At 39.8% G+C, this 27,137-nt stretch overlaps 1 protein-coding gene and 1 long non-coding RNA gene across 8 annotated transcripts in view; one reads left to right on the top strand and one right to left on the bottom strand.

Moving 5' to 3' along the window:
- The window catches only part of RAB27A (RAB27A, member RAS oncogene family), a 122,393-nt gene extending 95,309 nt beyond the window's left edge, over positions 1 to 27,084 (top strand). For all 7 annotated transcript variants that reach the window (XM_056572352.1, XM_056572353.1, XM_056572355.1 and 4 more), the window contains 2 exons: positions 9,226 to 9,349; positions 24,707 to 27,084. In XM_056572352.1, coding sequence (XP_056428327.1) covers positions 9,226 to 9,349; positions 24,707 to 24,905 — 323 coding nt within the window. In that variant the 3' untranslated portion in view covers positions 24,906 to 27,084. The remainder of the gene's footprint in view (positions 1 to 9,225; positions 9,350 to 24,706) is intronic.
- The window catches only part of LOC130368553 (uncharacterized), an 80,346-nt gene that overhangs the window by 5,085 nt on the left and 48,124 nt on the right, over positions 1 to 27,137 (bottom strand). Inside the window, exon 5 of the long non-coding RNA XR_008892502.1 lies at positions 25,458 to 25,516. This is a non-coding gene — a long non-coding RNA (uncharacterized LOC130368553). The remainder of the gene's footprint in view (positions 1 to 25,457; positions 25,517 to 27,137) is intronic.

Below are 27,137 nucleotides of genomic sequence, written 5' to 3'. Positions count from 1 at the left end.
AGCACCTGAAACTACGTATACTGGAAGCCTGTGCTAGCATTTCTCCTGCGGTGTTGCTATCAGTGTGTGAAGAGAGGGAGAAGAGGGTTGCATTGAAAATCCAACACAATGGGCAGCACATTGAACACATTTTATAAGTGGTCAGAAACTTGTAAATAACTCATGAAAGAATAAAGTCATGTTAAAACCAAGCACATCATTGTTTTTCTTGTGAAATTCCCAATAAGTTTGATGTCACATGACCCTCTTCCTATTGAAAAAACAAAAGTAGGATTCAAAATGGCCGCCATGGTCGCCACCCATCTTGAAGTTTCCCCCCTCACATATACTAATGTGCCACAAACAGGAAGTTAATATCACCAACCATTCCCATTTTATTAAGGTGTATATATATAAATGGCCCACCCTGTAGTTAGCATAGAGGATTTTATGCTGAAAAGTTAAATGTAAACTAAATGACTGAACACAGCTTCAAATCCTGTGCAGGATACTGTACGTGTGAATATACCCTGAATGGTCAACCAAAGGAAGAATTCAAATGTTTGTGTAGATCTTAATAAGTTTAATTGATAAGTGTTTGCTTCTAAATTCCTCTGTATAATCTGCTGTAAAGTATAAGGATCACTTCTAACAAAGGTTGTTGACCGCCTTATGCGATGCTTATATCTGACTATAATTGAGGTTATCTTTCATGAATACTTGTGTAGCATTAGCTATTTTGTGCCCTTGATCCCAATATTTTTTTTTTCTTTGTGTAAAATATATGCTCATCTTTGAACACCTTTTTACAGTTTAAAAGTGCACTGGGGTTTACAGGACTACTCCCAACTTGTTTCATGGGTGAGAGAGTTGGAGGCTAAGCTTTGTTTGCTGGCCATAGGATATCTGCATTACACATGCCCAGCGCCACATCCTGTATCCTCTGGTACATAGAGTGGAGGGTGATTCTTATTATGGTGCATGTAAACATCATTGCCTGTAGACAATGAATGAAGTGGGTACTGACCCACTGCTCCATGCAGTGAGGAGACTTTGGGCATCATTTTTGAGGCAGTAAACCTCATTCATGATCTACGGGAGCGCCAGGGGGGGAGAGTGCTCCTACATAAAAGGAAGTGGATCCTGACCCACTGCTTCATGCAGTGGGGAGACTTGGGGCTCCATTTTAGAGATCCCAAGGGGGCCTAGATGTTGGAGCCCCTGCAATCAGACAGGATGCCTCCCTGATCAGTGCTCACTTGCTGAGCTTTCACAACATTTGCTGGATTGTCTTTGCTCCCCTTCATCATTGTCAGCTGCACATCACCTGTTTGCACAGGGCAAGGTATGGCTGAAAACAATGATTTTATTGGCCACACAAAAGATGTGATACGTGGATGAATGAGCATTTGCTTGTTGATCGGTTGATCAGTGGCATTTTTAAATCGGCCAACTATCAGGAACTAGAGTTCCTACAGGCACTAATTTGCCCAATAATCTGCCCCTTTAAGAAAAGGAGATGTGGCTTAAAGGGGTACTCCCATGGAAAACTTTTTTTTTTTTTTTAAATCAACTAGTGCCAGAAAGTTAAACAGATTTGTAAATTACTTATATTAAAAAATCTTAATTCTTCCAATACATTTTATGGGCTGTATACTACACAGGAAATGCTTTTCTTTTTGGATTTCTCTGATGTCATGACCACAGTGCTCTCTGCTGACCTCTGCTGTCCATTGTAGGAACTGCCCAGAGCAGCATATGTTTGCAATGGGGATTTTCTCCTGCTCTGGACAGTTCTAAAAATGACAGCAGAGGCGAGCAGAGAGCACTGTGGTCGTGACATCAGAGAAATCCAAAAAGAAAAGCATTTCTTCTGCAGTATATAGCCCCTAAAAAGTACTGGCAGGATTAAGATTTTTTTAATAGGAGTAATTTACAAATCTGTTTAACTTTCTGGCACCAGTTGATTTAAAAAAAAATTAAAAAAATTCCACAGGAGTACCCCTTTAAAAGGAACCAGTGAGCAAATTTTACCCTATATAACTGTTAGCAACATGTTGTTATATAGGTTATAATCAGTGTTTTACCATGTCCTGATATCTTTGATTGCATCCTCCAGAATACTGAAAATCACTTTTAAAAATGTCTTGTGCTGTATGTTAATGACCCCAAGTAGTCCCCTGGGTGTGGTGCATCTTCAGGTAGTCATTACTGCGCAGGGCTGTATTCACACCTACTCAAGCATGATTGACAGTACACGCCACTCTGACGTCTCCTCTCTGCTCCCTCTGCACATTGAAATCTCATCTAGACCAAGAAGCTGCTCTATCTCCTGCCCTGAAGCAGCTTCTGAGCAGCACACAATGTGAATGTGTAGAGGGGACAGGGCAGCCTGGGCTGTCAATCAAGCTCGAGTAGGTGTGAACACAGACCAGAGCATCAATGACTACTAGTAGATGCACCATGTCCAGGGAACTGCTTGGGAGGGGTGTCATTAAAATACATTGCAGGACAATTTTAAAAGTGATTTTTTGCATTATGGAGGACGTACTCCAGGACATCGGGGCGTTTTAAATATATATTACTTTACCCTATATGACGTGTTGCCAACAGTTCTATAAGGTAAAATGTCCTGACAAGCCTCCTTTAACAATCTTGGTGTGTTACTGCAGGCAATGTAGGGAATCTCCTGCTGAAGCCAATTGTCCTACAGTCAGATACAGGATAGTGAAGATGAGATAGTATAACTTATCTCTTGGGGGACACAGATTTCTTTATATAGTTCTTAGTTTTATTTGGAATATCAGACAAAGTAGACTCAAAAGAGAGTAGGAGATTAATGGAAATACAGGAATATTTTTGTGAACATTTTTAGTTTAGTATTTACTAAGGGTGAACCCTGTAAGCCATTTACTTGTCAGTGTGAAACTCTACACTGTTTGGTTTGCAGTCGACTGCCCATCTACATATCTTATTTGTTGAAGGAAGTTTAACAAGACTTGTGGTATTTCTTTTTGCAAATACCTAGGAGCACCTTCCTCTTGTGCAAATACAGAGCTGTCTAGAGGGAGTTTTGATTCCCACCCAAGATCATGAGCTGAAGATTAGTTATGGAAACAGCAGCACAAACAGAGCAGAACTTTCACCTCATTTGTGTTTCATTCAGAGCTCTAACAAGTAGATTGTGGTGCGTCCGTGTAAGGAAAACCTTACATTCCATCCACACTAGTTTGTCATTATGCCACATACTTGACATTTAACTTATGCAGTGTTCTATTTTTATTTCTTATTGATAAGTTACAAGGAAATACCACCTGGGATCACCAATACTTTTTCCTGGCAGGGGACTAGCTATGGAAATGGTCATCAGTTGCTGCTGATAAATTAGCCAAAATGTCTCTCTCTTCCCATTATACTGTGTATCCTTTTTAACTGCCCTCTTTTGCCCTAACAGTTCCCAAGGCAAATATGTCAACAACTGAATTAAAATAGCAAAAGGGCTTAATACTGTGTCCGGCTCAAACACATGCATGCCCCAATAGGCAATGCTGCCCCCTTCTGGCAACACATATTGGCCCTCATTTACTATTGCAAACCCGACATGTTTTGTCGGGTTGTGTGCCACATTCTGTTGCATTCCGCCAGAAATTCTGTCTGCACCAGATTTTGCGCCAGAATTAAAAAAAAAAAAACAACTAACTCTCCATTTTGCGAAGAAAACCCGAAAAAGGGGCATGGCCTCCGGGAAAAGGGGGCGTGGTCTACGGAAAGGGGCGTGTTCCCGACATTTTCACAAAAAAACAACATATTTACTAAGGTCTCCACATAAAATGTGGTGGATTTGAGCTGAGGAAAACCGTACAGATCAGAGAAGGTGTAAAAAAAAAGCAAAATGTAGGGAAATCTTAGTAAATACTGTGGAAAATAAATTGTAGGAAATTAAAACCCACAAAGAAACCTACACTCCACTCTTAGTAAATGAGGGCCATTATGTCTTTGCTAAAACATAAAATCTATTACTACAGTCTCCTGGAATTGGGGAGAGAAGCCAGCAGACCTGGACTGATCAGTTTTCACAAGGGTTTATATCTCAATTTTATCAAAGAATTAACTCCTGGTGCTTTGATGTGGGGTTCCCCTTCTCACTTTTCAGTCCATATACACAAAAATGATGCACCACCAACTTTCTTTAACAAATCGCTTAATATTATCTTGTGCATTCACATACAAAAAACGTATAACACCCGTTGTTGTTGTGTTATGCCATTAAGTCCTTTTCTACATGTCTGGTGCCATGACTCTAACTTCTTAAGGACACAGACTATTTTCATTTTCTTTTTTGCTTTTTACTTCACATTTTAAAAGATATAACTCTTTCACTTTACCATCTACAGGCCCATATGAGGTCTTGTTTTTTTGCACAACTGATTGTATTTTGTAATAACCTTACATTTTACTATAAAATGTATAGCAAAAAAAAACATCTATTATTTGTGGGGGGGGGGGTGCGCTTTTATACAGTTCATTTTACGGTAAAGCTGACGGGCAAGATTTCTCAAACTGTGTGAGAGAAAAATAGAATGATTTTCCCATAGAAACCAATCACAGCTCAGCTAGCAAGCTCTGGTAAAGTGAAAGCTGAGCTGTGATTGGTTGCTGTGGGAAAGTCACTATTCTCACACAGTTTGATAAATCTGGGTCGACATGTTTATTCTGTGCGTCAATATGATTAAAACGATACCCACGATTACATACTTTTCTTTTATTGTACTACTTTTTTTTTAAAGTCACTTTTACTTCAAATACATGTTTGTTTAAAATTGCCCTATTCTGACCCCAGTAACTTCATTTTCCACTATATCGGTATCTGGCTAATTTGTTGAACCATGATGTGTAATTTTTATTGTTGATGTTACTTTTTTGATCACTTTTTTAGTTTTTTTTCTGATATATGATATGACCAAAAATCTGTGTTTCTGGAGTGTGTACTTTGCATATTATAGTACCTTATGAGAACTTGTGTAGGTGTAATCATTGGATTTTATTCCTTGTACAATGCTATGCAATTGCATAGTATTGCACAGGGAAATCGGCACTCCATTGATTTAGCTTGGCTCTGGAGGGTTGATCCGGCCTGCAGCAGGAGGGTAGGTGACCTTCTCACTGCAGGGGTCCAAAGAGTATACTGGTCCCTCTGGCAACTGTCCTGAACTCTTTTTAGATGCCCCAATATAAATGGTTAATGGCTGACCTTAGCATGATCGCTAATGTCTGCCTTTAGGGACAGATTCTACATTCTATGAAGCGAGCACAGCTTTGAAACTTTCTTCTTAGACTGTAAACCTGCTGCGACATACTTGTACATTGCTGTGTGCTAAATACCAGGGTACAGTGATGTAAATATATCTGGCGTGTCCAGAAGTTTTCTTGGAGTCCCTTGTAGTCTTTATGCCTTACTGTAATAGTGGAGAAGTAATTCCTATCCAGAGAGAATAGTAAACCTCTGGTTTGTGCATTGACGTTTAGGAAGAAGCGCCCCCTTTTTTAGATACTTGCACACAGATACAGGAGTCGGCACTATAACCCAATGCGCACTACAAACTCGAATGCAGTAGAAGTAGCGGCAGCAGACAAACCTTCATGCGGGGTGCGTATTGAAGAGATACAGTTCAAATGAATCCGAAAGAGAGAACAAGAAATCTCACTCATCGCTCCGGTATGGAAAAAGGCCGGTTTATTCACATATTCATAGATAAGGTGCAAGGTGCAGATATGGACGAGACGTGGCTTCAATCAAATGAATGGGTGACAGCTGTTGCGTGTTACGCGCAACAGCTGTCACCCATTCATTTGATAGAAGCCACATCTTGTCCATATCTGCACCTTGTCTATGAATATTTGAATAAACCGGTCTTTTTCCATACCGGAGCGATGAGTGTGATTTATGGCTCCCTTTTTTAGACATGACATCACAAGCAAGTACTGCTCTACAAGGTAACGGTGACATCAGAGGCTTATCTGACTGGAACGTGACTGGTGTCACAGAAGCTTTGCTTAATGGAATTAGCTTTTGATGTCATTCCAGCTTAGTTGAGGGGAACTTGGTCACAGCAGCATAGATAACTGGAACTTTCATGTGATGTCACAGCAGACTAGCTCCCTAGAATTTGCTTCTGATGCTGGCTGGATTGAGTGGGAGGACCCAGAGACCATAAGCAGGGAAAGACATTCTGCTTTTCTTCTCATTGTGTGATTCTATGTGCTTACTGAATACATGTATTTGGCAGCTAGGGTTGCTTTTTATTTCCATTTGAAGCTGCAGGGTGATTACTATCACCCTTCACTGCACTACACTTAGCTTATTGTCTAATTCCCAGTAATTGCTAAATAAGATTAATTTGCAGCACCAGACACAGCCTGAAGCTGTTGTAATTTTTAGTGACTTCAAATTTTTTATCTATTACAAACAGTAACAACATTGTAGCAAACTGTAACTATAGCAAGCAGCAAAACGACTACTTTTCTTATTAAAAGCTGATTACATTCAGATCTCTCATCAAGTCATTCATCCTCATCCCTTTACTGCACCAGGAGACTAGAAGAGACGTTTCATGACCAAACATGAAGTTCTCTCATTCATGGGATTAAGTGGTTTTCACACAAGCATATTTAGCTTCCATATTACGTCCGTATTTTGCAGACTAATACAGATCTAATGTTATTCTCTAGGGATGTTTATGTGGGTTTCTAAAATGAACATGTCGTTTTTTTTTTGTTTTTTTTTTAATCGCAGCATTTTCATTTAGTTTGGATCCATATTTGTATTAGTTGTCAATCAGCTTCCTGACTAGGAGATGGCCTAAATCAAAATTTACATACAGAATCCGTAGGCAATACTAATGGTGTTTTATGTGCATATAAATATATATCTGTAGTTTGTACTTGTATAATCCAGTGATACAGATCCACTTATGTGAAACAAGCCACAAGGATACAAGCCAATAGACTCAGACCACTAAATAACACAATATGTTAGCTTCCCATGAGCTACCTGGTTGGTCCACTACAACCTTTCCATTTAGCTTTCTTACAATCCCCTATTGGAAATTCTTGGAGGCTCCCTATCATACCCAGAGTTTTGTTAACTTTGTGGTTTTGGCATTTTTAAGTATAGTCTATAGTTGTTATCACTATTAATTTTTTTTTTGTTTTTCAGTTTTCTCATATAATAGCTAAGAGTATTCCAGTTCCAGTCTGTGCTTTGTTGAGTCATAGCTCATGGTTATAAAAAATGTCCATAAAGTATTTACTGTATATTTACCTTAGTCAATGACCATATATTTAGCAGAGCTAACATTGTCTCTATTTCCTGCAACAAAGAGAACCACGGGATTTATTACCCTTTACACTTACTGTACTGCAATGTGTAAAAGTATACTTGACCATTTTAGTAGCTAAACAATTAGATATATTTTTGTCTTATCTAATTGATTTTAGCCAAACATAATACAATGTATTCTCCATTTGAAAAGTAGATGGCTTATCTTTGAGTTTAAGTCTGCCTTTTATGAATAAGCTCATGTACTCACCTGAATTTGTTGAGGAATCTGTTATCTGAATTTTACCCCTTTTTAGGATCAGGAATAACCCAATAGTACAGCATCTGCTTAGACTACATCTGTGTTATTTTGATTAAAGAAATGTATTTGCTTCGTTCAGCGGCAAGTTCATCCATGGTCCAAGACCACACTTCTAGATGTCTCACTGGCTACTGAGTTCATAGTTACATAGTTAGTACTGTTGAAAAAGCATACCAAGTTCACCCAAGGAGGCGAAGGGAAGGGATATGGGAGAATGCAGTGGAGAGGTTTTTTTTGTTTTTTTTTGTTCTAGGAATGTATCTAACCCTTTAAGCATTCAACTGTTTCTGCGGTGACCAGTTCCTGAGGTAAACTGTTCCATAAATCCACAGTTCTTGTGGTACAAAAGTATTTCCTAGAATCCTGAATAGTTTTTCCCCATGTTTTTTTTGTAGTCCATTTATATACTTATAAGTTGATCATATACCCCCTTAAACTTAGACTTCAATGGGATCTGTGGCTTTTCCGTAGCGGAAGCTTTCCCGGCTTCTTCCTGCCCAATTTTATGTAGCTTGACAGTTCTCTGTATTATGGATAGTTACAGACCTGTGAATCAAGCCAAGCCTGGCAGGGAGAAGCAAGGGAGACCACTACTCAGATACATAAAACTAAAAGTTAGTTGTTGGTAACAAGGAAGCCTGTTGTGATTTCATGGTGCAGTTCGACCAGTATAAATGTCCTGGCAGACTCAATTTAAATTTCTTCTACTGTCACTTTGTATTTGAGAAACCTGTAATCTGCAAAAAGGCTGTCAAAATTGTGTAGCTTTCTGAAAAAGGGTGTTCAGGTTCTAGTCATGTGCAACTCTTGTCTACACAAGCACCAATTAATATTCATTGCTTTGCCAAAATTAACTAAATTAAAAAAGATCATTTAAAAAAGTATTTTCTGTAGCCTCTTATCCTGCATCTCTAGAGACTGCATTATTGCTTTAATGATGTAAAGGTCACTTAGATTCCCAAGACAAATTTCATATTTAAACAGCATTTTATGGTTCATATGTAGATACAATTTACTTAACATTTTAGTGAGTTACCTAGTAATTACATTACATTACTGATCATGTACTGATCCTTAATTACACAATTTTAGTCCACTATCTTTTCAAGACTCCCAGAAAGTAATTCCCTAGGGGAAACTATGTATAAACATAAGTAATGCTTGTGAATTACAGTTCTGCAGACTCTAATTGTGAATCTACAAGAACCGGATCAAGATATGTGGAGCCTTTTTGGGTATAATGGTTTAATGCCAGAATCAGTGCAGTACAATAATAATACTGCCTTACACAGCCCACTTGACCGCACAGTGATATAAAAGGCCCATATAACAGTGCTCAGGTACTTGTTTTTCAAGACAATCTGCATAAAAGAAATCTTGTGAATCACCCTGAGGTGTGTGGTCGAAGCCCCAGGGCATCTGACCATTTTTTGCTGTACCTATAATCTGGTCTTGAAGTGATGCTCTAAATTATAATACAGAATGTAATTCAAGATCAGTGCCATAGAAGTTTTCTATGTAGAATTTTTTTTATATGTGAACATTTGTTTTACTTTTGGTGAATTATAATAAATATTTATTTTCTTTTTTCTCTTGTCTGTCTTAGGCCAGCTGCAAATCCATGCATATTGTGAAAACCCAGACATTGTGATGTGTGGAAATAAAAGTGATCTCGAGGATCAGAGAGCTGTTAAGGAAGAAGAGGCAAAGGAATTTGCTGAGAAATATGGGTGAGCAGTTTCCTTCCTTCCATTGTTCTAGCAGACATTCTGTTTTAGCTGCTTAGTCAATGACTGGACCTTACAATGCTGTAATCTTGTATAGCGCTCATTACATTGGGAAAAACCACAGCAGAGTGTATATTGAAATCACTGAGCTGTAGGATTGCTAGATGATTGGGTTAAATATTAGTAGCTGTCTTAGGTCTTCTTGTTTTTGAGTGTTGTGAGCAATGTATCTATTCACAAAAAGCCCATAGAATTGCTATGGACTTTCTGTGAATCTGAACTTTCCTCGCCCCACTCTCTCTAAGCCGAGACAAGCAATATTGAAAGGGTTTTTTATTTTGGCAATTGACTAGGGCCCCATCATCTGGCCACTGCCAATCAAAACTTCTATTCCTATGACACATTAGAAGTTTTTTGGTGGCTGAATCAGGGCACCTAAGTGGCCATTCATTGGTTAAGCGGAAAGGTCCTTTAACCAACACAGGGGTGGTGGCAGGGGAAGTGAAGAAGGTATTTGCTATTTTACAGGGGCTTGAGCCCAAGTGTGTGTGTGTGTGTGTGTGTGTGTGTGTATATATATGTGTGTGTGTGTGTGTGTGTGTGTATGTATGTGGAGATATACAATCATGGCCGTAAATGTTGGCACACCTTAAATTTTTCAAGAAAACGAAGTGTTTCTCACAGAAAAGGATTGCAGTAACACATGTTTTGCTATACACGTTTATTTCCTTTTGTGTGTATTGGAACTAAAGCAAAAAAGGGAGGAAAAAAGCAAATTGGACATAATGTCACACCAAACTCCAAAAATGGGCTGGACAAAATTATTGGCACCCTTAACTTAATATTTGGTTGACCACCCTTTGGAAAAAAAACTGAAATCAGTCACTTCCTATAACCATCAATAAGCTTCTTACACCTCTCAGCCGGAATGTTGGACCACTCTTCCTTAGTAAACTGCTCCAGGTCTCTCTTATTGGAAAAGTGCCTTTTCCCAACAGCAATTTTAACCCCTTAACGACGAAGGACGTAAATGTACGTCCTGGTGAGGTGGTACTTAACGCACCAGGACGTACATTTACGTCCTAAGCATAACCGTGGGCATCGGAGCGATGCCGGGATCATGCGCGGCAGGTCCCGGCTGTTGATCGCAGCCAGGGACCCGCCGATAATGGCGGACATCTGCGATCCCGCGGATGCCCGCTATTAACACCTCAGATGCCATGATCAATACAGATCACGGCATCTGCAGCATCGCGGTCACTTAAATGGATGATCGGATCGCCCGCGGCGATCCGATCATCCAGCACGGCAGACTGAGGTCCCCTCACCTGCCTCCACTGCCTTCCTGCAGACCAGAGCAGAAGATGACCGATAATGCTGATCAGTGCTATGTCCTATACATGGCACTGAACAGGATTAGCAATCAAATGATTGCTATAAATAATCCCCTACGAGGACTATTAAAGTGTAAAAATAAAAGTAAAAAAAGTGAAAAAAATTTGAAAAACCCCCTCCCCCAATAAAAATTTTAATTGTCCCATTTTCCCTATTTCACCCCAAAAAGTGTTAAAATTTTTTTATATACATATTTGGTGTCGCCACGTGCGTAAATATCTGAACTATTAAAATAAAATGTTAAAGATACCGTACGGTGAACGGCGTGAACGTAAAAAAAAAAAAAGCCAAAATAGCTGCTTTTTTTTTTATAACATTTTATTCCCAAAAAAATGTATAAAAAAAAATGTATTAAAAGTTTTATATAAGCAAATATGGTATCAATAAAAAGTACAGATCACGGCGCAAAATACCGACTCTTATACGGAAAAATGAAAAAGTTATAGGTCTTCAAAATAGGGGGATCTTAAACGTACTAATTTGGTTAAAAAGTTTATGATTTTTTTTTTTAAGTGCAACAGTAATAGAAAAGTATGTTATCATGGGTATCATTTTAATCGTATTGACCCAAAGAATAAATAACACATCTAATTTTTACCGTAAATTGTACGGCGTGAAAACGAAACCTTCCAAAATTAGCAAAATTGCGGTTTTCTTTTTAATTTCCCCACACAAATAGTATTTTTTTTTTGTTGCGCCATACATTTTATGGTAAAGTGAGTGATGGCATTACAACGGACAACTGGTCACGCAAAAAACAAGCCCTCATATTAGTCTGTGGATGAAAATATAAAAGTTATGATTTTTTGAAGGCCTTAAGGCCCAAATGGGCTGTGTCCTTAAGGGGTTAAGATCTCTCCACAGGTGTTCAATGGGATTTAGATCTGGACTCATTGCTGGCCACTTCAGAACCCTCCAGCGCTTTGTTGACATCCATTTCTGGGTGCTTTTTGACGTATGTTTGGGGTCATTGTCCTGTTGGAAGACCCAAGATCTCGGATGCAAACCCAGCTTTCTGATACTGGGCTGTACAGTGCGACCCAAAATCCTTTGGTAACCTTCAGATTTCATGATGCCTTGCACACATTCAAGGCACCCAGTGCAAAAGGCAGCAAAACACCCCCAAAACATCATTGTACCTCCACCATATTTCACTGTAGATACTGTAATCTTTTCTTTGTAGGCCTCATTCCTTTTTGGGTAAACAGTAGAATGATGTGCTTTACCAAAAAAGCTCTATTTTGGTCTTCTGTCCACAAAATGTTTTCCCAGAAGGATTTTGGCTTACTCAAGTTCATTTTGGCAAAATGTAGTCATTCTTTTTTAAGTCTCTGTGTCAGCAGTGGGGTCCTCCTGGGTCTCCTGCCATAGCGTTTCATTTCATTTAAATGAGCCTGCGGGACAGCTTGAATATATCTGGAACTTGTTTGGGGCTGCTTATCCACCATCTGGACTATCCTGCGTTGACACCTTTCATCAGTTTTTCTCTTCCGTCCACGCCCAGGGAGATTAGCTAGAGTGCCATGGGTTGCAAACTTCTTGATAACGTGGCGCAAATCTAGATCTCTGGAGATGGACTTGTAACCTTGAGATTGTTGATATTTTTCCACAATTTTGGTTCTCAAGCCCCCAGACAGGTCTCTTCTCTTCTTTCTGTTGTCCATGCTTAGTGTGGCACACAAACAGACACACAATGCAAAGTGAACGTCCCTCCAAGGAGGTCTCAAACCTCCAGCTGTTGCAGAACTACAACTCTCAGCATGCATTGACAGTAGAAGGGAATGCTGGGAGTTGTAGTTTTGCAACAGCTGGAGGTTTGAAAAATTGCTGCTGAACTTTGAAGCCCACTGGTGTCTTCCAAAAGTAAAAACATGTCAACTTTATGATGCAGATATAAAGTAGACATATTGTATATGTGAATCAATATATAATTTATTTGGGATGTCCATTTTCCTTATAAGCAGAGAGTTTCAAAGTAAAAAAAAATGCAAAATTTTTAAAATTTTCATCAAAAAGTATCGACAACATTTTACCACTAACATAAAGTAGAATATGCCACGAAAAAACTATCAGAATGAAAAGTAAAAGCATCCCAGAGTTATTAATGCTTAACCCCTACAGGACCCATGACGTACCGGTACGTCACCACACCCTGGGTCTTAAGGACTCATGATGTCCGAAAGCCCCCCATAGTGCCAGAACAATGGACCCCCCCAAATGTGACCCCATTTTGGGAACTACACCAATCATGTAATGTAACAAGATGTGCAGTGAGCATTTATGCCCCACAAGTGTCTGACAGATTTTTGGAACAGTGGTCCGTGAAAATGAAAAATTTTATTTTTCGTTTGCACGGCCCACTGTTCCAAAGATCTGTCAAATGCCAGTAGGGTATAAATACTCACTGTACCCCTTATTAAATTATGTGAGTCACATGGGGGGGGTCCACTGTTCTGGCACCACGAGGGGCTTTGTAAATGCACATGGCCCCCGACTTCCATTCCAAACAAATTCACTATCCAAAAGCTCAATGGCGCTCCTTCTCTTCTGAGCATTGTAGTGCGCCAGCAGAGCACTTGACCTCCACACATAGGGTATTTCCATACTCAGAAGAAATGGGGTTACAAATTTTGGGGGTCATTTTCTCCTATTACCCCTTGTAAAAATGTAAAATTTGGGAAAAAAACTGCATTTTAGTGAAAACATAATTTTTTTTCATTTACACATCCAACTTTAACAAAATGTTGTGAAACACCTGTGAGGTGTTAAGGCTCACTATACCCCTTGTTATGTTCCTTGAGGGGTGTAGTTTCTAAAATAGTATGCCATGTGTTTTTATTTAATTTTTTTATTTTTTTAATTAAATTTTTTTGCTGTGCTGGCACCATAGGGGCTTCCTAAATGCAACATGCCCACCAAAAACCATTTCAGCAAAATTTGATTTCCAAAAGCCAAATGGGACTCCTTCTCTTCTGAGCATTGTAGTTCGCCCGCAGAGCATTTTACATCCTAACATGGAGTATTTCCATACTCATAAGAGATGGGGTTACAAATTTTGGGGGACATTTTCTACCATTACCTTTTGTAAAAATGGTAAATTTTGTGGGAAAAACTACGCTTTAGTGAAAAATTTTTTTTTCATTTACACATCTGACTGTAAAGGGGTATTCCAGGCCAAAACTTTTATTTATATATATATATATCAACTGGCTCCGGAAAGTTTAATGGAAAGTCGTCAAACCCCTGTAGGCACCAAGGCTCACTGTACCCCTTGTTACGTGCCTTGAGGGGTGTAGTTTCCAAAATGGTATGCCATGTGTTTTTTTTATGCTGTTCTGGCACCATAGGGGCTTCCTAAATGCGACATGCCACCCAAAAACCATTTCAGCAAAATTCACTCTCCAAGATCCCATTTGTCGCTCCTTCCATTTTGAGCCCTCTACTGCGCCCACCGAACACTTGACATACACATATGAGGTATTTCCTTACTCAAGAGAAATTGGGTTACAAATTTTGTGGGGCTTTTTCTCCTGTTACCCCTTGCAAAAATTCAAAAACTGGGTCTACAAGAACATGCCAGTGAAGATTTTGAATTTGCAGCAATTCCTGTGAAACACCTAAAGGGTTAACAAACCTTTTGAATGTCGTTTTGAATACTTTGAGGGGTGCAGTTTTTATAATGGGGTCGTTTGTGGGGTATTTCTAATAAGAAGGTCCTTCAAATCCACTTCAAAACTGAACTGGTCCATGAAAATTTTTGATTTAGATTTTGAAATTTTTGTGAAAAATTGGAAAATTGCTGCTATACTTTGAAGCCCTCGAATGTCTTCCAAAAGTAAAAACCTGTCAACTTTATGATGCAAATATAAAGTAGACATATTGCATATGTGAATCAATATATCATTTTTTTTTTTTTTTTTTTTTTTTTTTTTTTTTTTTGGAATATCCATTTTCCTTACAGGTAAGCAGAGAGCTTCAAAGTAAAAAAAAAATTTCAAAATTTTCAATTTTTTCATCAAATTTTGGAATTTTTCACCAAGAAATGATGCAAGTGTTGACAAAATTTTACCACTAATATAAAGTAGAATATGTCACAAAAAAAACTATCTCTGAATCAGAATAAAAGCTAAAAGCATCCCAGAGTTATTAATGCTTAAAGTGACAGTCGTCAGATGTGCAAAAAATGGCCGGGTCCTACAGTGAAAATTGTCTGGGTTGTTAAGGGTTTAAAGTGACAGTTGTCAGATTTGCAAAAAAGCGCTGCGTCCTTAAGGGGTTAAAGTGACAGTGCAAAAAATGCTCTAGTCCTTGAGGAGTAGCTCCCACCATCTGTATTTTTTTTTCTGTCCCTACCTATTGCTAATCTATCCCTAACCCCCTCCCTAACATTTCTACCTTACAAATGTCATCTTCTGCTCTTATATTTACCTCTGCTGGAAGCAAACTTCCCCAGCAGGTGCAACGTCACTGACTTCTGCTGGGCACTGACTTCCGCCCTCACCTTATTTATGCTGAGCTCCTGTTGGGAGTGCACATAGATGAGCGGCCAAAAGCATGGCAGGCTGCTCTGGGGTCGTCTCCTCCCTGTTTAGCAGTGTAGTGTTATCCAGGAAGGAGGAGTATAGGAGCATCGCCCACCTGCCATGCTCACTGCCGAGACCCGGGACCGAAACAAAGTACGGGTAAGTGAAATAAGACCTCACTTACACGTACAGGATGTGTACAGTCCTGGAGTGTCAGCGCAGCACTGAGATTCAGTGCCGTGCTGCCTCCAGGCTGAAGGCAGCCAATGAGCGCAGACCCGACGTTCACAGTGCTCGCTCCCACCTGTCTGACAGGCAGAGAGCGAGCGCAGGATGACTGAATTAGGACCGATTGCCCGGCCGGGAGGGAGACCCCTAGTGGCCGGATTTCAAGTGTAAAATACACTATTTTAATTAAAAAAAATTATGAATCTATATAAGAGAGATGTTGTAGTACATTATGAATCTATATAAGAGAGATGTTGTAGTACATAAGTACTACAACATATAAAAAAAAAAAAAAAAAAAAAGTTGGTGACCCTGCCCATTTAAGACCAAAAGGGGGTTAAAGGAGCATCACATGCTTGAAACAATCTTATTTTTCCACAATAATTTTGTCCAGCCCATTTTTGGAGTTTGGTGTGACATGATGTCCAATTTGCTTTTTTTTTTCTCCCTTTTTTTTGGTTTAGTTCCAATACACACAAAGGGAATAAACATGTGTATAGCAAAACATGTGTTACTGCAATCCTTTTCTGTGAGGAATACTTCATTTTCTCGAAAAATTTCAGGGGTGCCAACATTTACGGCCATGACTGTGTATGTATGTGTGTGTGTGTGTGTGTGTGTGTATATATGTATATGTGTGTGTGTATAATGTTTTAATGTAGATATGGTTTTAAAAAGCAGCACTCAGCAGGGTTTAAAATCATCAGTGCTTTATTGTGGTCATTAAAACATCATGCGGCTTCTGCAGTGGAAAGTGCAGAAGAGAAGATATGAGGACCGAGCGTTTTTCTGTTTTTGCACTTTCGTTTTTTCCTCCTTGAACATTTGAAAAATCATAACTTTCAATTTTGTACCTAAAAGTCCATATGATGACTTATTTGTTGCGCTACCAATTCTACTTTGTAATTACATCAGTAATTTTACCTAAAAATCATTGTGCGACAAAATTTAAGAAAAAACACAATTTTGTAACTTTTGGGTGCTTCCGTTTCTACGCAGTACATTCTAACACCTTCTCTTTATTCTGTAGGTCCATTCGATTAAAATGATACTTATATAGGTTGATTTTTTTTCCAGAAGTAAGACACAATCAAACTACGTACACGAAAATTAATACGTTTAAAATTGTCATCTTGACTCCTATAACTTTATTTTTGCACGTACGGGGCAGTATGAGGGCTCACTTTTTGCACCGTGATCTGAAGCTTTTTTTTTTTGTATTAATCAGACTTTTTGATCGCTTTTTATTCATTTTTTCATGATCTAAAAAGTGACCAAAAATACGCTATTTTGGACTTTGGAATTTTGTTGCGCGTACGCCATTGACCGTACGGTTTAATTAATGATATATTTTTATAGTTAGGACATTTATGCACACGGCGATACCACATATGTTTATTTTTATTATGGTTACATATTTTTTATATGGAATTTGGGAAAAGGGGGGGTGATTTAAACTGTTAATAAGGAAGGGGTTAATGTGTGTTTTTAAACTTTTTAAACTTTCTTTTACACTTTTAGGGGGAATCATTAGTTTCATAGAACCACACTGATCTGTGTGCTCTGTGCTCGATTGATAAAGCCTGGTCCTGTCAGGGTTTATCATTCACAGCGCAGCAGCCGGCACAGCACGTGAGGTAAGCCCTCCGCCTACCTCAGCAGTGGATCGCCCCCCATTTTTAACCATTTAGATCGCCGCTGTCAAAGTTGACAGCGGCGTCTAAAGGGACAATTAAACCATCCCTGGTGGATGGTTTAACCCCTTAAGGACCAGGCCATTTTTCACTGTAGGACCAGAGCGTTTTTTGCACATCTGACCACTTTCACTTTAAGCATTAATAACTCTGGGATGCTTTTACCTTTCATTCTGATTCCAAGAATGTTTTTTGTGACATATTCTACTTTGTTAGTGGTAAAATTGTGTCTATACTTGCATCATTTCTTGGTGAAAAATTCCAAAATTTGATGAAAAAATTGAAAATTTTGAATTTTTCTAACTTTGAAGCTCTCTGCTTGTGAGGAAAATAGACATTCCAAATAAATTATATATTGATTCACAAATACAATATGTCTACTTTTATGTTTGAATCATAAAATTGACATGTTTTTACTTTTGGAAGACATCAGAGGGCTTCAAAGTTCAGCAGCAATTTTCTAATTTTTCACAACATTTTCAAAATCAGAATTTTTCATGGACCAGTTCAGGTTTGAAGTGGATTTGAAGGGCTTTCTTATTAGAAATACCCTACAAATGACCCCATTATAAAAAATGCACCCCTCAAAGTATTCAAAATAACATTCAGTAAGTGTGTTAACCCTTTAGGTGTTTCACAGGAATAGCAGCAAAGTGAAGGAGAAAATTCAAAATCTTCATTTTTTTTACACTCGCATGTTCTTGTAGACCCAGTTTTTGAATTTTTACAAGGGGTAAAAGGAGAAAAATCCTCTCAAAATTTGTAACCCAATTTTTCTCGAGTAAGGAAATACCTCATATGTGTATGTCAAGTGTTTGGCGGGCACAGTAGAGGGCTCAGAAGGGAAGGAGCGACAGTGGGATTTTGGAGAGTGAGTTTTTCTGAAATGGTTTTTGGGGGGCATGTCCCATTTAGGAAGTCCCTATGGTGCCAGAACAGCATAAAACCCCCCACATGGCATACCATTTTGGAAACTACGCCCCTCAAGGGACGTAATAAGGAGTCCAGTGAGCCTTAATACCCCACAGGTGTTTGACGACTTTTCGTTAAAGGGGTATTCCAGGCAAAAAAAATAAACAAATAAATAAAAAAAAAATATATATATATATATATATATATATATATATATATATATATATATAATATATTTATTTATATCAACTGGCTCTGGAAAGGTAAAGAGATTTGTAAATTACTTCTATTAAAAAATCTTAATCCTTCCAATAGTTATTAGCTTCTGAAGTTTTCTGTCTAACTGCTCAATGATGATGTCACATCCTGGGAGCTGTGCATGATGGGAGAATATCCCCATAGGAACTGCACAGCTGCCGGGACGGGAGTCATCAGAGAGCAGTTAGACAGAAAACAACAACTCAACTTCAGAAGCTAATAACTATTGGAAGGATTAAGATTTTTTTAATAGAAGTAATTTACAAATCTGTTTAACTTTCCGGAGCCAGTTGAGATATATATATATATATATATATATATTATATAATATGTTTTGGCCTGGAATACCCCTTTAACCCCTTAAGGACTCAGGGTTTTTCCGTTTTTGCACTTTCGTTTTTTCCTCCTTACCTTTTAAAAATCATAACCCTTTCAATTTTCCACCTAAAAATACATATTATGGCTTATTTTTTCCGTCACCAATTCTACTTTGCAGTGACATTAGTCATTTTACCCAAAAATGCACAGCGAAACGGAAAAAAAAATCATTGTGCGACAAAATCGAAAAAAAAAACGCAATTTTGTAACTTTTGGGGGCTTCCGTTTCTACGCAGTGCATATTTCGGTAAAAATGATACCTTATCATTATTCTGTAGGTCCATACGGTTAAAATGATACCCTACTTATATAGGTTTTTGTCGCACTTCTGGAAAAAATCATAACTACATGCAGGAAAATTTATACGTTTTAAAAATGTCATCTTCTGACCCCTATAACTATAACTATTTTTCCACGTACAGGGTGGTATGAGGACTCATTTTTTGCGCCGTGATCTGAAGTTTTTATCGGTATGATTTTTGTTTTGATCAGACTTTTTGATCACTTTTTATTCATTTTTTAATGGTATAAAAAGTGACCAAAATACGCATTTTTGGAATTTGGATTTTTTTTGCGCGTACGCCATTGACCGTGCGGTTTAATTAATGATATATTTTTATAGTTCGGACATTTACGCACGCGGCGATACCACATGTTTATTTTATTTATTTTTTTACACTGTTTTTTTTTTTTATGGGAAAAGGGGGGTGATTCAAACTTTTATTAGGGAAGGGGTTAAATGACCTTTATTAACACTTTACTTTACACATTTTTTTTTTTTTTTGCAGTGTTATAGGTCCCATAGGGACCTATAACACTGCACACACTGATCTCTCATCCTGATCACAGGCGTGTATTAACACGCCTGTGATCAGTGTTATCGGCGCTTGACTGCTCCTGCCTGGTTCTCGGGCACGGAGCAGTCATTCGTCGATCGGACACCGAGGAGGCAGGTAAGGGCCCTCCCGGTGTCCTGTCAGCTGTTCGGGACGCCGCGATTTCACCGTGGCGGTCCCGAACAGCCCGACTGAGCTGGGTCACAGCCTGACTGAGCTGGGTCACTTTCACTTTAGAAGCGGCGGTCAGCTTTGACCGCCGCTTCTAAAGGGTTAATACCGCACATCGCCGCGATCGGCGATGTGTGGTGTTAGCCGCGGGTCCCGGCCGTTGATGAGTGCCGGGACCGACGCGATATGATGCGGGATCGCGGCGCGATCCCGCTTCATATCGCGGGAGCCGTCGCAGGACGTAAATATACGTCCTGCGTCGTTAAGGGGTTAAAGTCAGATGTGTAAATGAAAAGAAACATTTTTTCACTAAAGTGCAGTTTTTTCCCCCAAATTTACCATTTTATAAAGGGTAATGGGAGAAAATGCCCCCCCAAAATTTGTAACCCCCATCTCTTTTGAGTATGTAAATACCCCATGTTAGGATGTAAAATGCTCTGCGGGCGAACTACAATGCTCAGAAGAGGAGGAGTCACATTTGGCTTTTGGAAAGCAAATTTTGCTGAAATGGTTTTGGGGGGGCATGTTGCATTTAGGAAGCCCCTATGGTGCCAAAACAGCAAAAATACCCACATGGGATACTATTTTGGAAACTACACCCCTCAAGGAACGTAACAAGGGGTACAGTGAGCCTTAACACCTCACAGGTATTTCACAACTTTTTGTGAAAGTTGGATGTGTAAATGAAATTTATTTTTTTTCACAAAAATGCTGTTTTTCCCCAAATTTACAATTTTTTCAGGGGGTAATAGGAGAAAATTACCCCCAAAACTTGTAACCCCATTTCTTCTGAGTGTGGAAATACCCCATGTGTGGACGTCAAGTGCTCTGTGGTCGAACTACAATGCTACGAAGAGGAGGAGCGCCATTGAGCTTTTGAAGAGTGAATTTGTTTGGAATGGAAGTCAGGGGCCATGTGCGTTTACAAAGCCCCTCGTGGTTCCAGAACACGGAAATCTGTCAGACACCTATGGGGCGTAAATGTTCACTGTACCCCTTATTACATTACGTGAGGGGTGTAGTTTCCAAAATGGGGTCAGAAGTTGGGGGGTCCATTGTACTAACAGGGTGCCTCCAGCTGTTGCTAAACTCCCAGCATGCCTGGACAGTCAACGGCTGTCCAGAAATGCTGGGAGTTGTTGTTTTGCAACAGCTGGAGGCTCAGTTTTGGAAACACTGCCGTACAAGGCGTTTTAAATTTTTATTGGGGGGGGACAGTGTAAGGGGGTGTACATGTAGTGTTTTACCCTTTAGTTCGTGTAGTGTAGTGTTTTTAGGGTACATTCGCACTGGCGGAGGTTTACAGTGAGTTCCCTGCTAGGAGTTTGCGCTGTAGCGAAAAATTTGCCGCAGCTCATACTTGAAGCAGAAAACTTACTGTAAACCTGCCTGTGTGAATGTACCCTGTATGTTCACATGGGGGGGGGGGGGGGGGGGGTCAAACCTCCAGCTGTTTCAAAACTACAAGTCCCAGCATGTACTGACAGACCGTGCATGCTGGGAGTTGTACTTTTGCAACAGCTGGAGGCACACTGGTTGGAAAACCTTCAGTTAGGTTCTGTTATCTAACTCAATATTTTCCAACCAGTGTGCCTCCATCTGTTGCAAAACTACAACTCCCAGCATGTACTGATCGCCGAAGGGCATGCTGGGAGATGTAGTTATGCAACAGCTGGAGGGATTGCAACTACAACTCCCAGCATGCTGGGATTTGCAGCTTTGCAACATCTGGAGAGCTACAGTATAGAGACCACTGCAGTGGCCCTTCAGATGTTGCAAAACTACAAATCCCAGCATGCCCTGACAGCAAACAGTTGTGTGGGCATGCTAGGAGTTGTAGTTTGGCAAGATCTGGAGGGCTATAGTTCAGAGACTACCATATAGTGGTCTCAAACTGTAGCCCTCCAGCTGTTGCAAAACTACAAATCCCAGCATGCCCAAACAGCTGTCTGGGCATGCTGGGAGCTGTAGTTTTGCAACATCTGGAGTGCTACAGTATAGAGACCACTGTATAGTGGTCTCGGACTGTAGCCCTCCAGATGTTGCTAGGCAACATACCGGCTTCCGTCGGATCCAGGGAGCCTGCTGAACAACATCGCCGCCTGACGATCTCCTACGCCGATCGTCGCCCGCAGGGTAAGTGGACTCCGGCGCCGGTCCTCTTCCGTTTCCCAGTTCTGCCCCGCCTATTGTGGGTGGGCAGGACGGGGAAAACTAAAGTTAACCCCCGCCCCCGATCTGCTATTGGTGGTCGCATCTAGACCACCAATAACAGGGATAGGAGGGGTGGTACCCCTGCCATCTCACTCCTATCCCTTCAAGGGGATCGTGGGTGTCTTGGTCACCATAGACCCGTAATGACCCGTAATTGCGCAAATAGCAAGTGTGATTTCACTTGCGATTTGCGCCGATCGCCGACATGGGGGGGGGGGGGGGGGTCTGATGACCCCCCTGGGCATTTGTGCGGGGTGACTGCTGATCGATATCGGCAGTCACGCCGGTCCCCGCCCGGCGCGCGGCAGGGAGCGAAATTCCCACGGACGCACGCGTACGTCCTTGGTCCTTTACTACCAGGATGCTTAGACGTACATGTACGTCCATGGTCCTTAAGGGGTTAAATGTCCCTTTAGACACCGCTGTCAACTTTGACAGCGGCGATCTAAATGGTTAATAGCCGGCCACGGCAATTGCCGCATGTTGGCTATTAATGCCTGCCCCCAGCTACAGGAATCAGCTGGGGGCTGGCCTGTATAATGCAGGCTTGAGTTGGGAGCCCGTGATATACAACTGTTGCTGTCTCAGGATGAGCTGGTTCATCCTTAGACGGCAACCGGTAAAGAATCGCTGTAGCTACTTAGCGCCGTCATGTACTTTGTAAGGCTTACTGCTATCCTTAATCATATCTTCTCTCCCTCTCCTGCACTTTCTACTGCTGAAGCTGCATGATATTTTAATGACCGCAATAAAGCAGTGAAGATTTTAATCTCTCCTACCTGATGAGTGACACTTTCTAAAACTATATCTACTTGTTTATTGCTAGAAGTGGCTTTGGTTCTGCATTCCCTGAATTACCAAACAGAGCACCTCCATGTTTTATCTCCCTGGCTGCTTTATGCACGCACAGGACACTTTATCCCTATATCGGCAGGCAGTAGTAGCCTGCTCACACCCTCTTTAAAACTCAAGTTTTGCTATATGTCCTCTGGAGTACCTCTTTAAATCACAGCCAAAAAAGCCACTTAAAATGTTTGGCTTCTGAAATAGGCTTGAAGTAATTTTTAATTATTACATTTATTGGACCCTCCTTGTGTAAAAAAAATAAAATAAAAATTGAAATATTAAAACGTACCTGCCATAATTTTCTTACGCACAGTGTTAATATTGATATTTTAATACATGAGAAATGTTATGTAGGTCGTTGTTGGAAAGCATCTCCTTGTTAATCTCTTTTCTGTGCAGCAAATATTTGAACTGACCAAATTAAAGTTCTAGGGAAACGCCTGTCCTCTACACTGTATGGATCCTGGTAATTGAAGTATAATATTTATCATGTAGACAAACACTGGAAATGATCAATTAATTATCGTCATATAAGGAAGTCTCCATAAAAAGGCTCATAAGCTGTTCACAGGTGTTAGAGAATTCTCAAGGGATCCCACTAACAAAACTCTGTTTCTCTGATGTTAAGCAAAACCATGGCAAGTTGCTATCAAAAAACATTATTGGGGAGATTTATCATTGCTTTTAGAGCATTTTTTTGTCTATGTTTTGGCGCAGTTAAGGTGCAAGCAGCATATTTAGCGACTTTTAATGCATCTTTTGATATAGACAGTTTCACTCTTTTTTGCCTGCCCATAGAACTTTTTCTTTTTGCCCATGCAGTGGTCATGTACTTATCATTTGCGACTTTTATCAAAAGTCGCTATTTTGTGCACAAAGGTACTTTTTTTTGTTAGGCGCAAAGCTACACCACCTACCAGTAGGCGTGAGAATCCCTTCTACCTTCCACAATTCAACCTTTTAACCTCTCAGGAGCTGAGCACGGGTCATAGGTGGGAGGTCCTGGTGGCTATCTGCCATCAGGACCCATCTCTAATGCCAGACATCACCAATGAAGATGATGCCCGGCTTTAACCCTTTAGACACTGCAATCAAATCCGATTTTAGCTTCTAAAATACAAGTAAAAAATGTCAAGGCAGCTCTAGAAACACCTAACCTGCCAAATTCAGGACCCGGGAAAGTGTCTACTTCCCTCCCGCACAAGCATCTAGAAAACGTGTATGTGGTAGAGCGTTTCCCACCACAGCAGAGCTGAGCAAAATGCACCTTCTTGATAAATAAGATGCACGCTAGTCAAACCCAGCGCCCAAATAAATGTGGGAAAATAGCTCTACCATAGACATTGTTTGATAAATCTGGGCCTATATCTTTATTAGTTGCTCAGTGTTAGTGGATGGCAGGAAAATGACAAGCAGCCGATGTTTTTGTTCTCCCCCGGACCTTGTTTACAGCATTTGATCTGTAAAATAACAAATCACTCTACTTCACAAAGCCATCAAGTTAAAAGATATAAAAATAGAAGTAAAACACATCTCAATGATACAGATAAACAAGGTTCTATCATGAATTGAGCAACATGGCTGAAAGGGGGATTCTCCTCATCTAAAGTTATATCCTATCCACTTTCTAGATGTCCTTTGAATGAATGGGGACACGGTGCACATGCCCCACCAGCACACTATTTATTTTCTATGTGCCTTCCAATGATTGTCAAGCTAATTATTCTCTCTCCTGTGGATAGGAAATGGCTTTTAAAAAGAAAAATACCCCTTTAGGCATTGCCCATATATACTGGCCAGCTATTTGGTTGCCTTATGTTTTCCATATTTTCACTGGTAAAACATATTTGAGGGAAAAATACTTCACTAGTTCTGTGTACTTTAATACTGTTATTTTCTTTGCAGAATACCCTATTTTGAGACAAGTGCTGCAGAGGGAACAAACGTGAATAAAGCAGTGGAGACATTACTGGATCTGATCATGAAGCGGATGGAACGGTGTGTGGACAAGTCTTGGATACCTCAAGGGGTGGTCCGGTCCAATGGCCATAGCTCTACTGAGCAGTTAAATGAGGACAAAGACAAAGGCAAATGTGGATGCTGAGACCACCCCTAAAATAAACCTGTAATGACACCTCTTAGTGCTGATGGAGTTTTGTGGTCATGATATCTTAATATACGTTTTGTAGTCATTACTTCAGAACTTGGTACAACATTCCCAAATATCCAGGAGCATTACTGCTTCATTTTCCTGCTAAAGCATGTGCTATATACATGAGTTTTTTTACCTACATGTCTGCTGCTCTTGGCCATGTATTCCATGTGCAGTATTGCTGACCTGTATGTTGAGGCTCTCCAGTGATACTTATACCGCCCTTCTTATGTATGTGTGCACAGCTAATAATGCAAAAATTATATATATACGATTTCTTATGTTTCTACAGGAATTTAGGGCAGAATAAAAACCAGCAAAAATTCTTCAGGGCTGTTGCTAAGCGATGACATTGTTTGTGCCATATTTGCATTTTGGGACCCTTTAGGACAGAGACAGTTCCACATTGGTCCTGGTGAGAAATGCTGACACAATGTTCTAAGAGGCCAAAATAATACAAAGGCTGGGTTGGAAATGGTGCACTGAATTGATATTTTACTATACCTTCACTACTCCTGTGGTGGTCACTTGGCTGGGGGCTATTTTCTTTTCTTTTCTTCATACTAATTGGTGATAAGATAATTTTAATATCCATTGAATTTCCCCTTTTGTCCGTCATTTTGTAAACTTAAATAGATGCACAGAATTACTTTATTCAAGATGCCAAAAGATCATGTAAATTTTACCCATTTGTAACATTTGCTTAGTACAAACTGAAGTTTTATGTATTAATGGTGAATGAGTCAGTAATACTGTTCATAGATGTAATCTGGCATTATAATAGATTAAGTTTTAAAACACTTTCTACATCTCCAGTTTAATAAAATGCCATGTACACTTTTATATATCAATGTCACTATTAATCCAAGGATATCTTGCTTCTTATTCATAGGATTGTAAGGACTGATTAAATCCTGTGTACTGGCCTTACAAAAAACATTGTTATAAAATACTTGCAATGAATTTTAGCTGTCGCCAGTCATAGCCGAATGAAGCCATTTATTACCTGTACGCCATGACATCTACAATCATACTTATTCACTGCCCCTTTTTACACAGGGGTGGGATGTGTGTATTCTTAATCATGGCAACTATGTGGATAACTTTCTACCTTAAACATTTAACAGTCAAACATATTTAGAATACACTCCTCAAATCCTTCACTTTGCTTAAAAGGTACTTCTCGTTTTAAAAAGTTTCTTGGCTGAAATTATTGGGTCCTTTTATTTCTACTTCACTCAGTTAAATAATTCACAAAACAGAATTGGTGGAAGTCCCATAGACTTGCACTGCAATGCAAATCTTTGGGAGTCACGGCAATTTTATACAACACTTGTTTTAGCTGAGTGTGTATTAAAGGACTCGTGCAAATTTTTACAATGAGAGGTACCCTTAATGTTTTAAGGTTTATTTTAGTTTTTTTTTTTGTTTTTTACACTTTGGAGAAGCAGATGTGAATGGTACCAAATGGGACTGCTATTAGTGTGGGAAAGTTAATTGTTTTGTAGGGTTGTTTTAGTTTTTTAAGACCCAAAGCTTTTAGATATGCCAGTCAGGTGTTGCTCCTAAAAGTAAAGATGAGTGGATATGTACTGTACATGTAAACACGGCGTTATAAATATATCAGTATTCTCTGCATGTCAGAGTAAACTGCATACATGACACTAGTTTTCAGACTTATTTATTAATCTTTAGATCTTAACATTTAGGTAGAATTCCCTGCTTCATTGGATATTGTTTGGACCTTATGTTCCCTAGCTATAGTTACAGTAGTATACCTGTTTCTACCATGTTTTTCCGAAAATAAGTCACCAAAAACACCCTAGGGCTTATTTATTTACATGTGATGGGTGCAGCTCTGCCCCCCAACACCCCCCCCCCGCCGCTGTATCAGCCCAGCGCTGCACCCCACATCGGGGGGCTAATCGTACCGTATGTCACCCGCGAGCGCTGCTTCTCTTCCCCCCCTGCCAAATAATTATCAGCCTCTGCGCTGTACTTGTAAAGTAGCTTGAGCATGAAGGGCCCACATATACACCTGAATGTTTTTTATGTAGCACACACCTCGATACTTCTAAACACTGGCCAATACCTTTGCGCCAAAAGAGCAGTTAAGTATTCCTGTACCCGGGCTGCAAATATTAAAAAACAAACTTTAACTTACCTTCGTCCTCCGTTCCTGCG

This window comes from Hyla sarda, chromosome 4, assembly GCF_029499605.1.
Source record: "Hyla sarda isolate aHylSar1 chromosome 4, aHylSar1.hap1, whole genome shotgun sequence".
Classification (NCBI taxonomy): domain Eukaryota; kingdom Metazoa; phylum Chordata; class Amphibia; order Anura; family Hylidae; genus Hyla; species Hyla sarda.
Note: the sequence above shows the minus strand (reverse complement) of the source record. Positions and strands in the feature narration are given on the sequence as shown.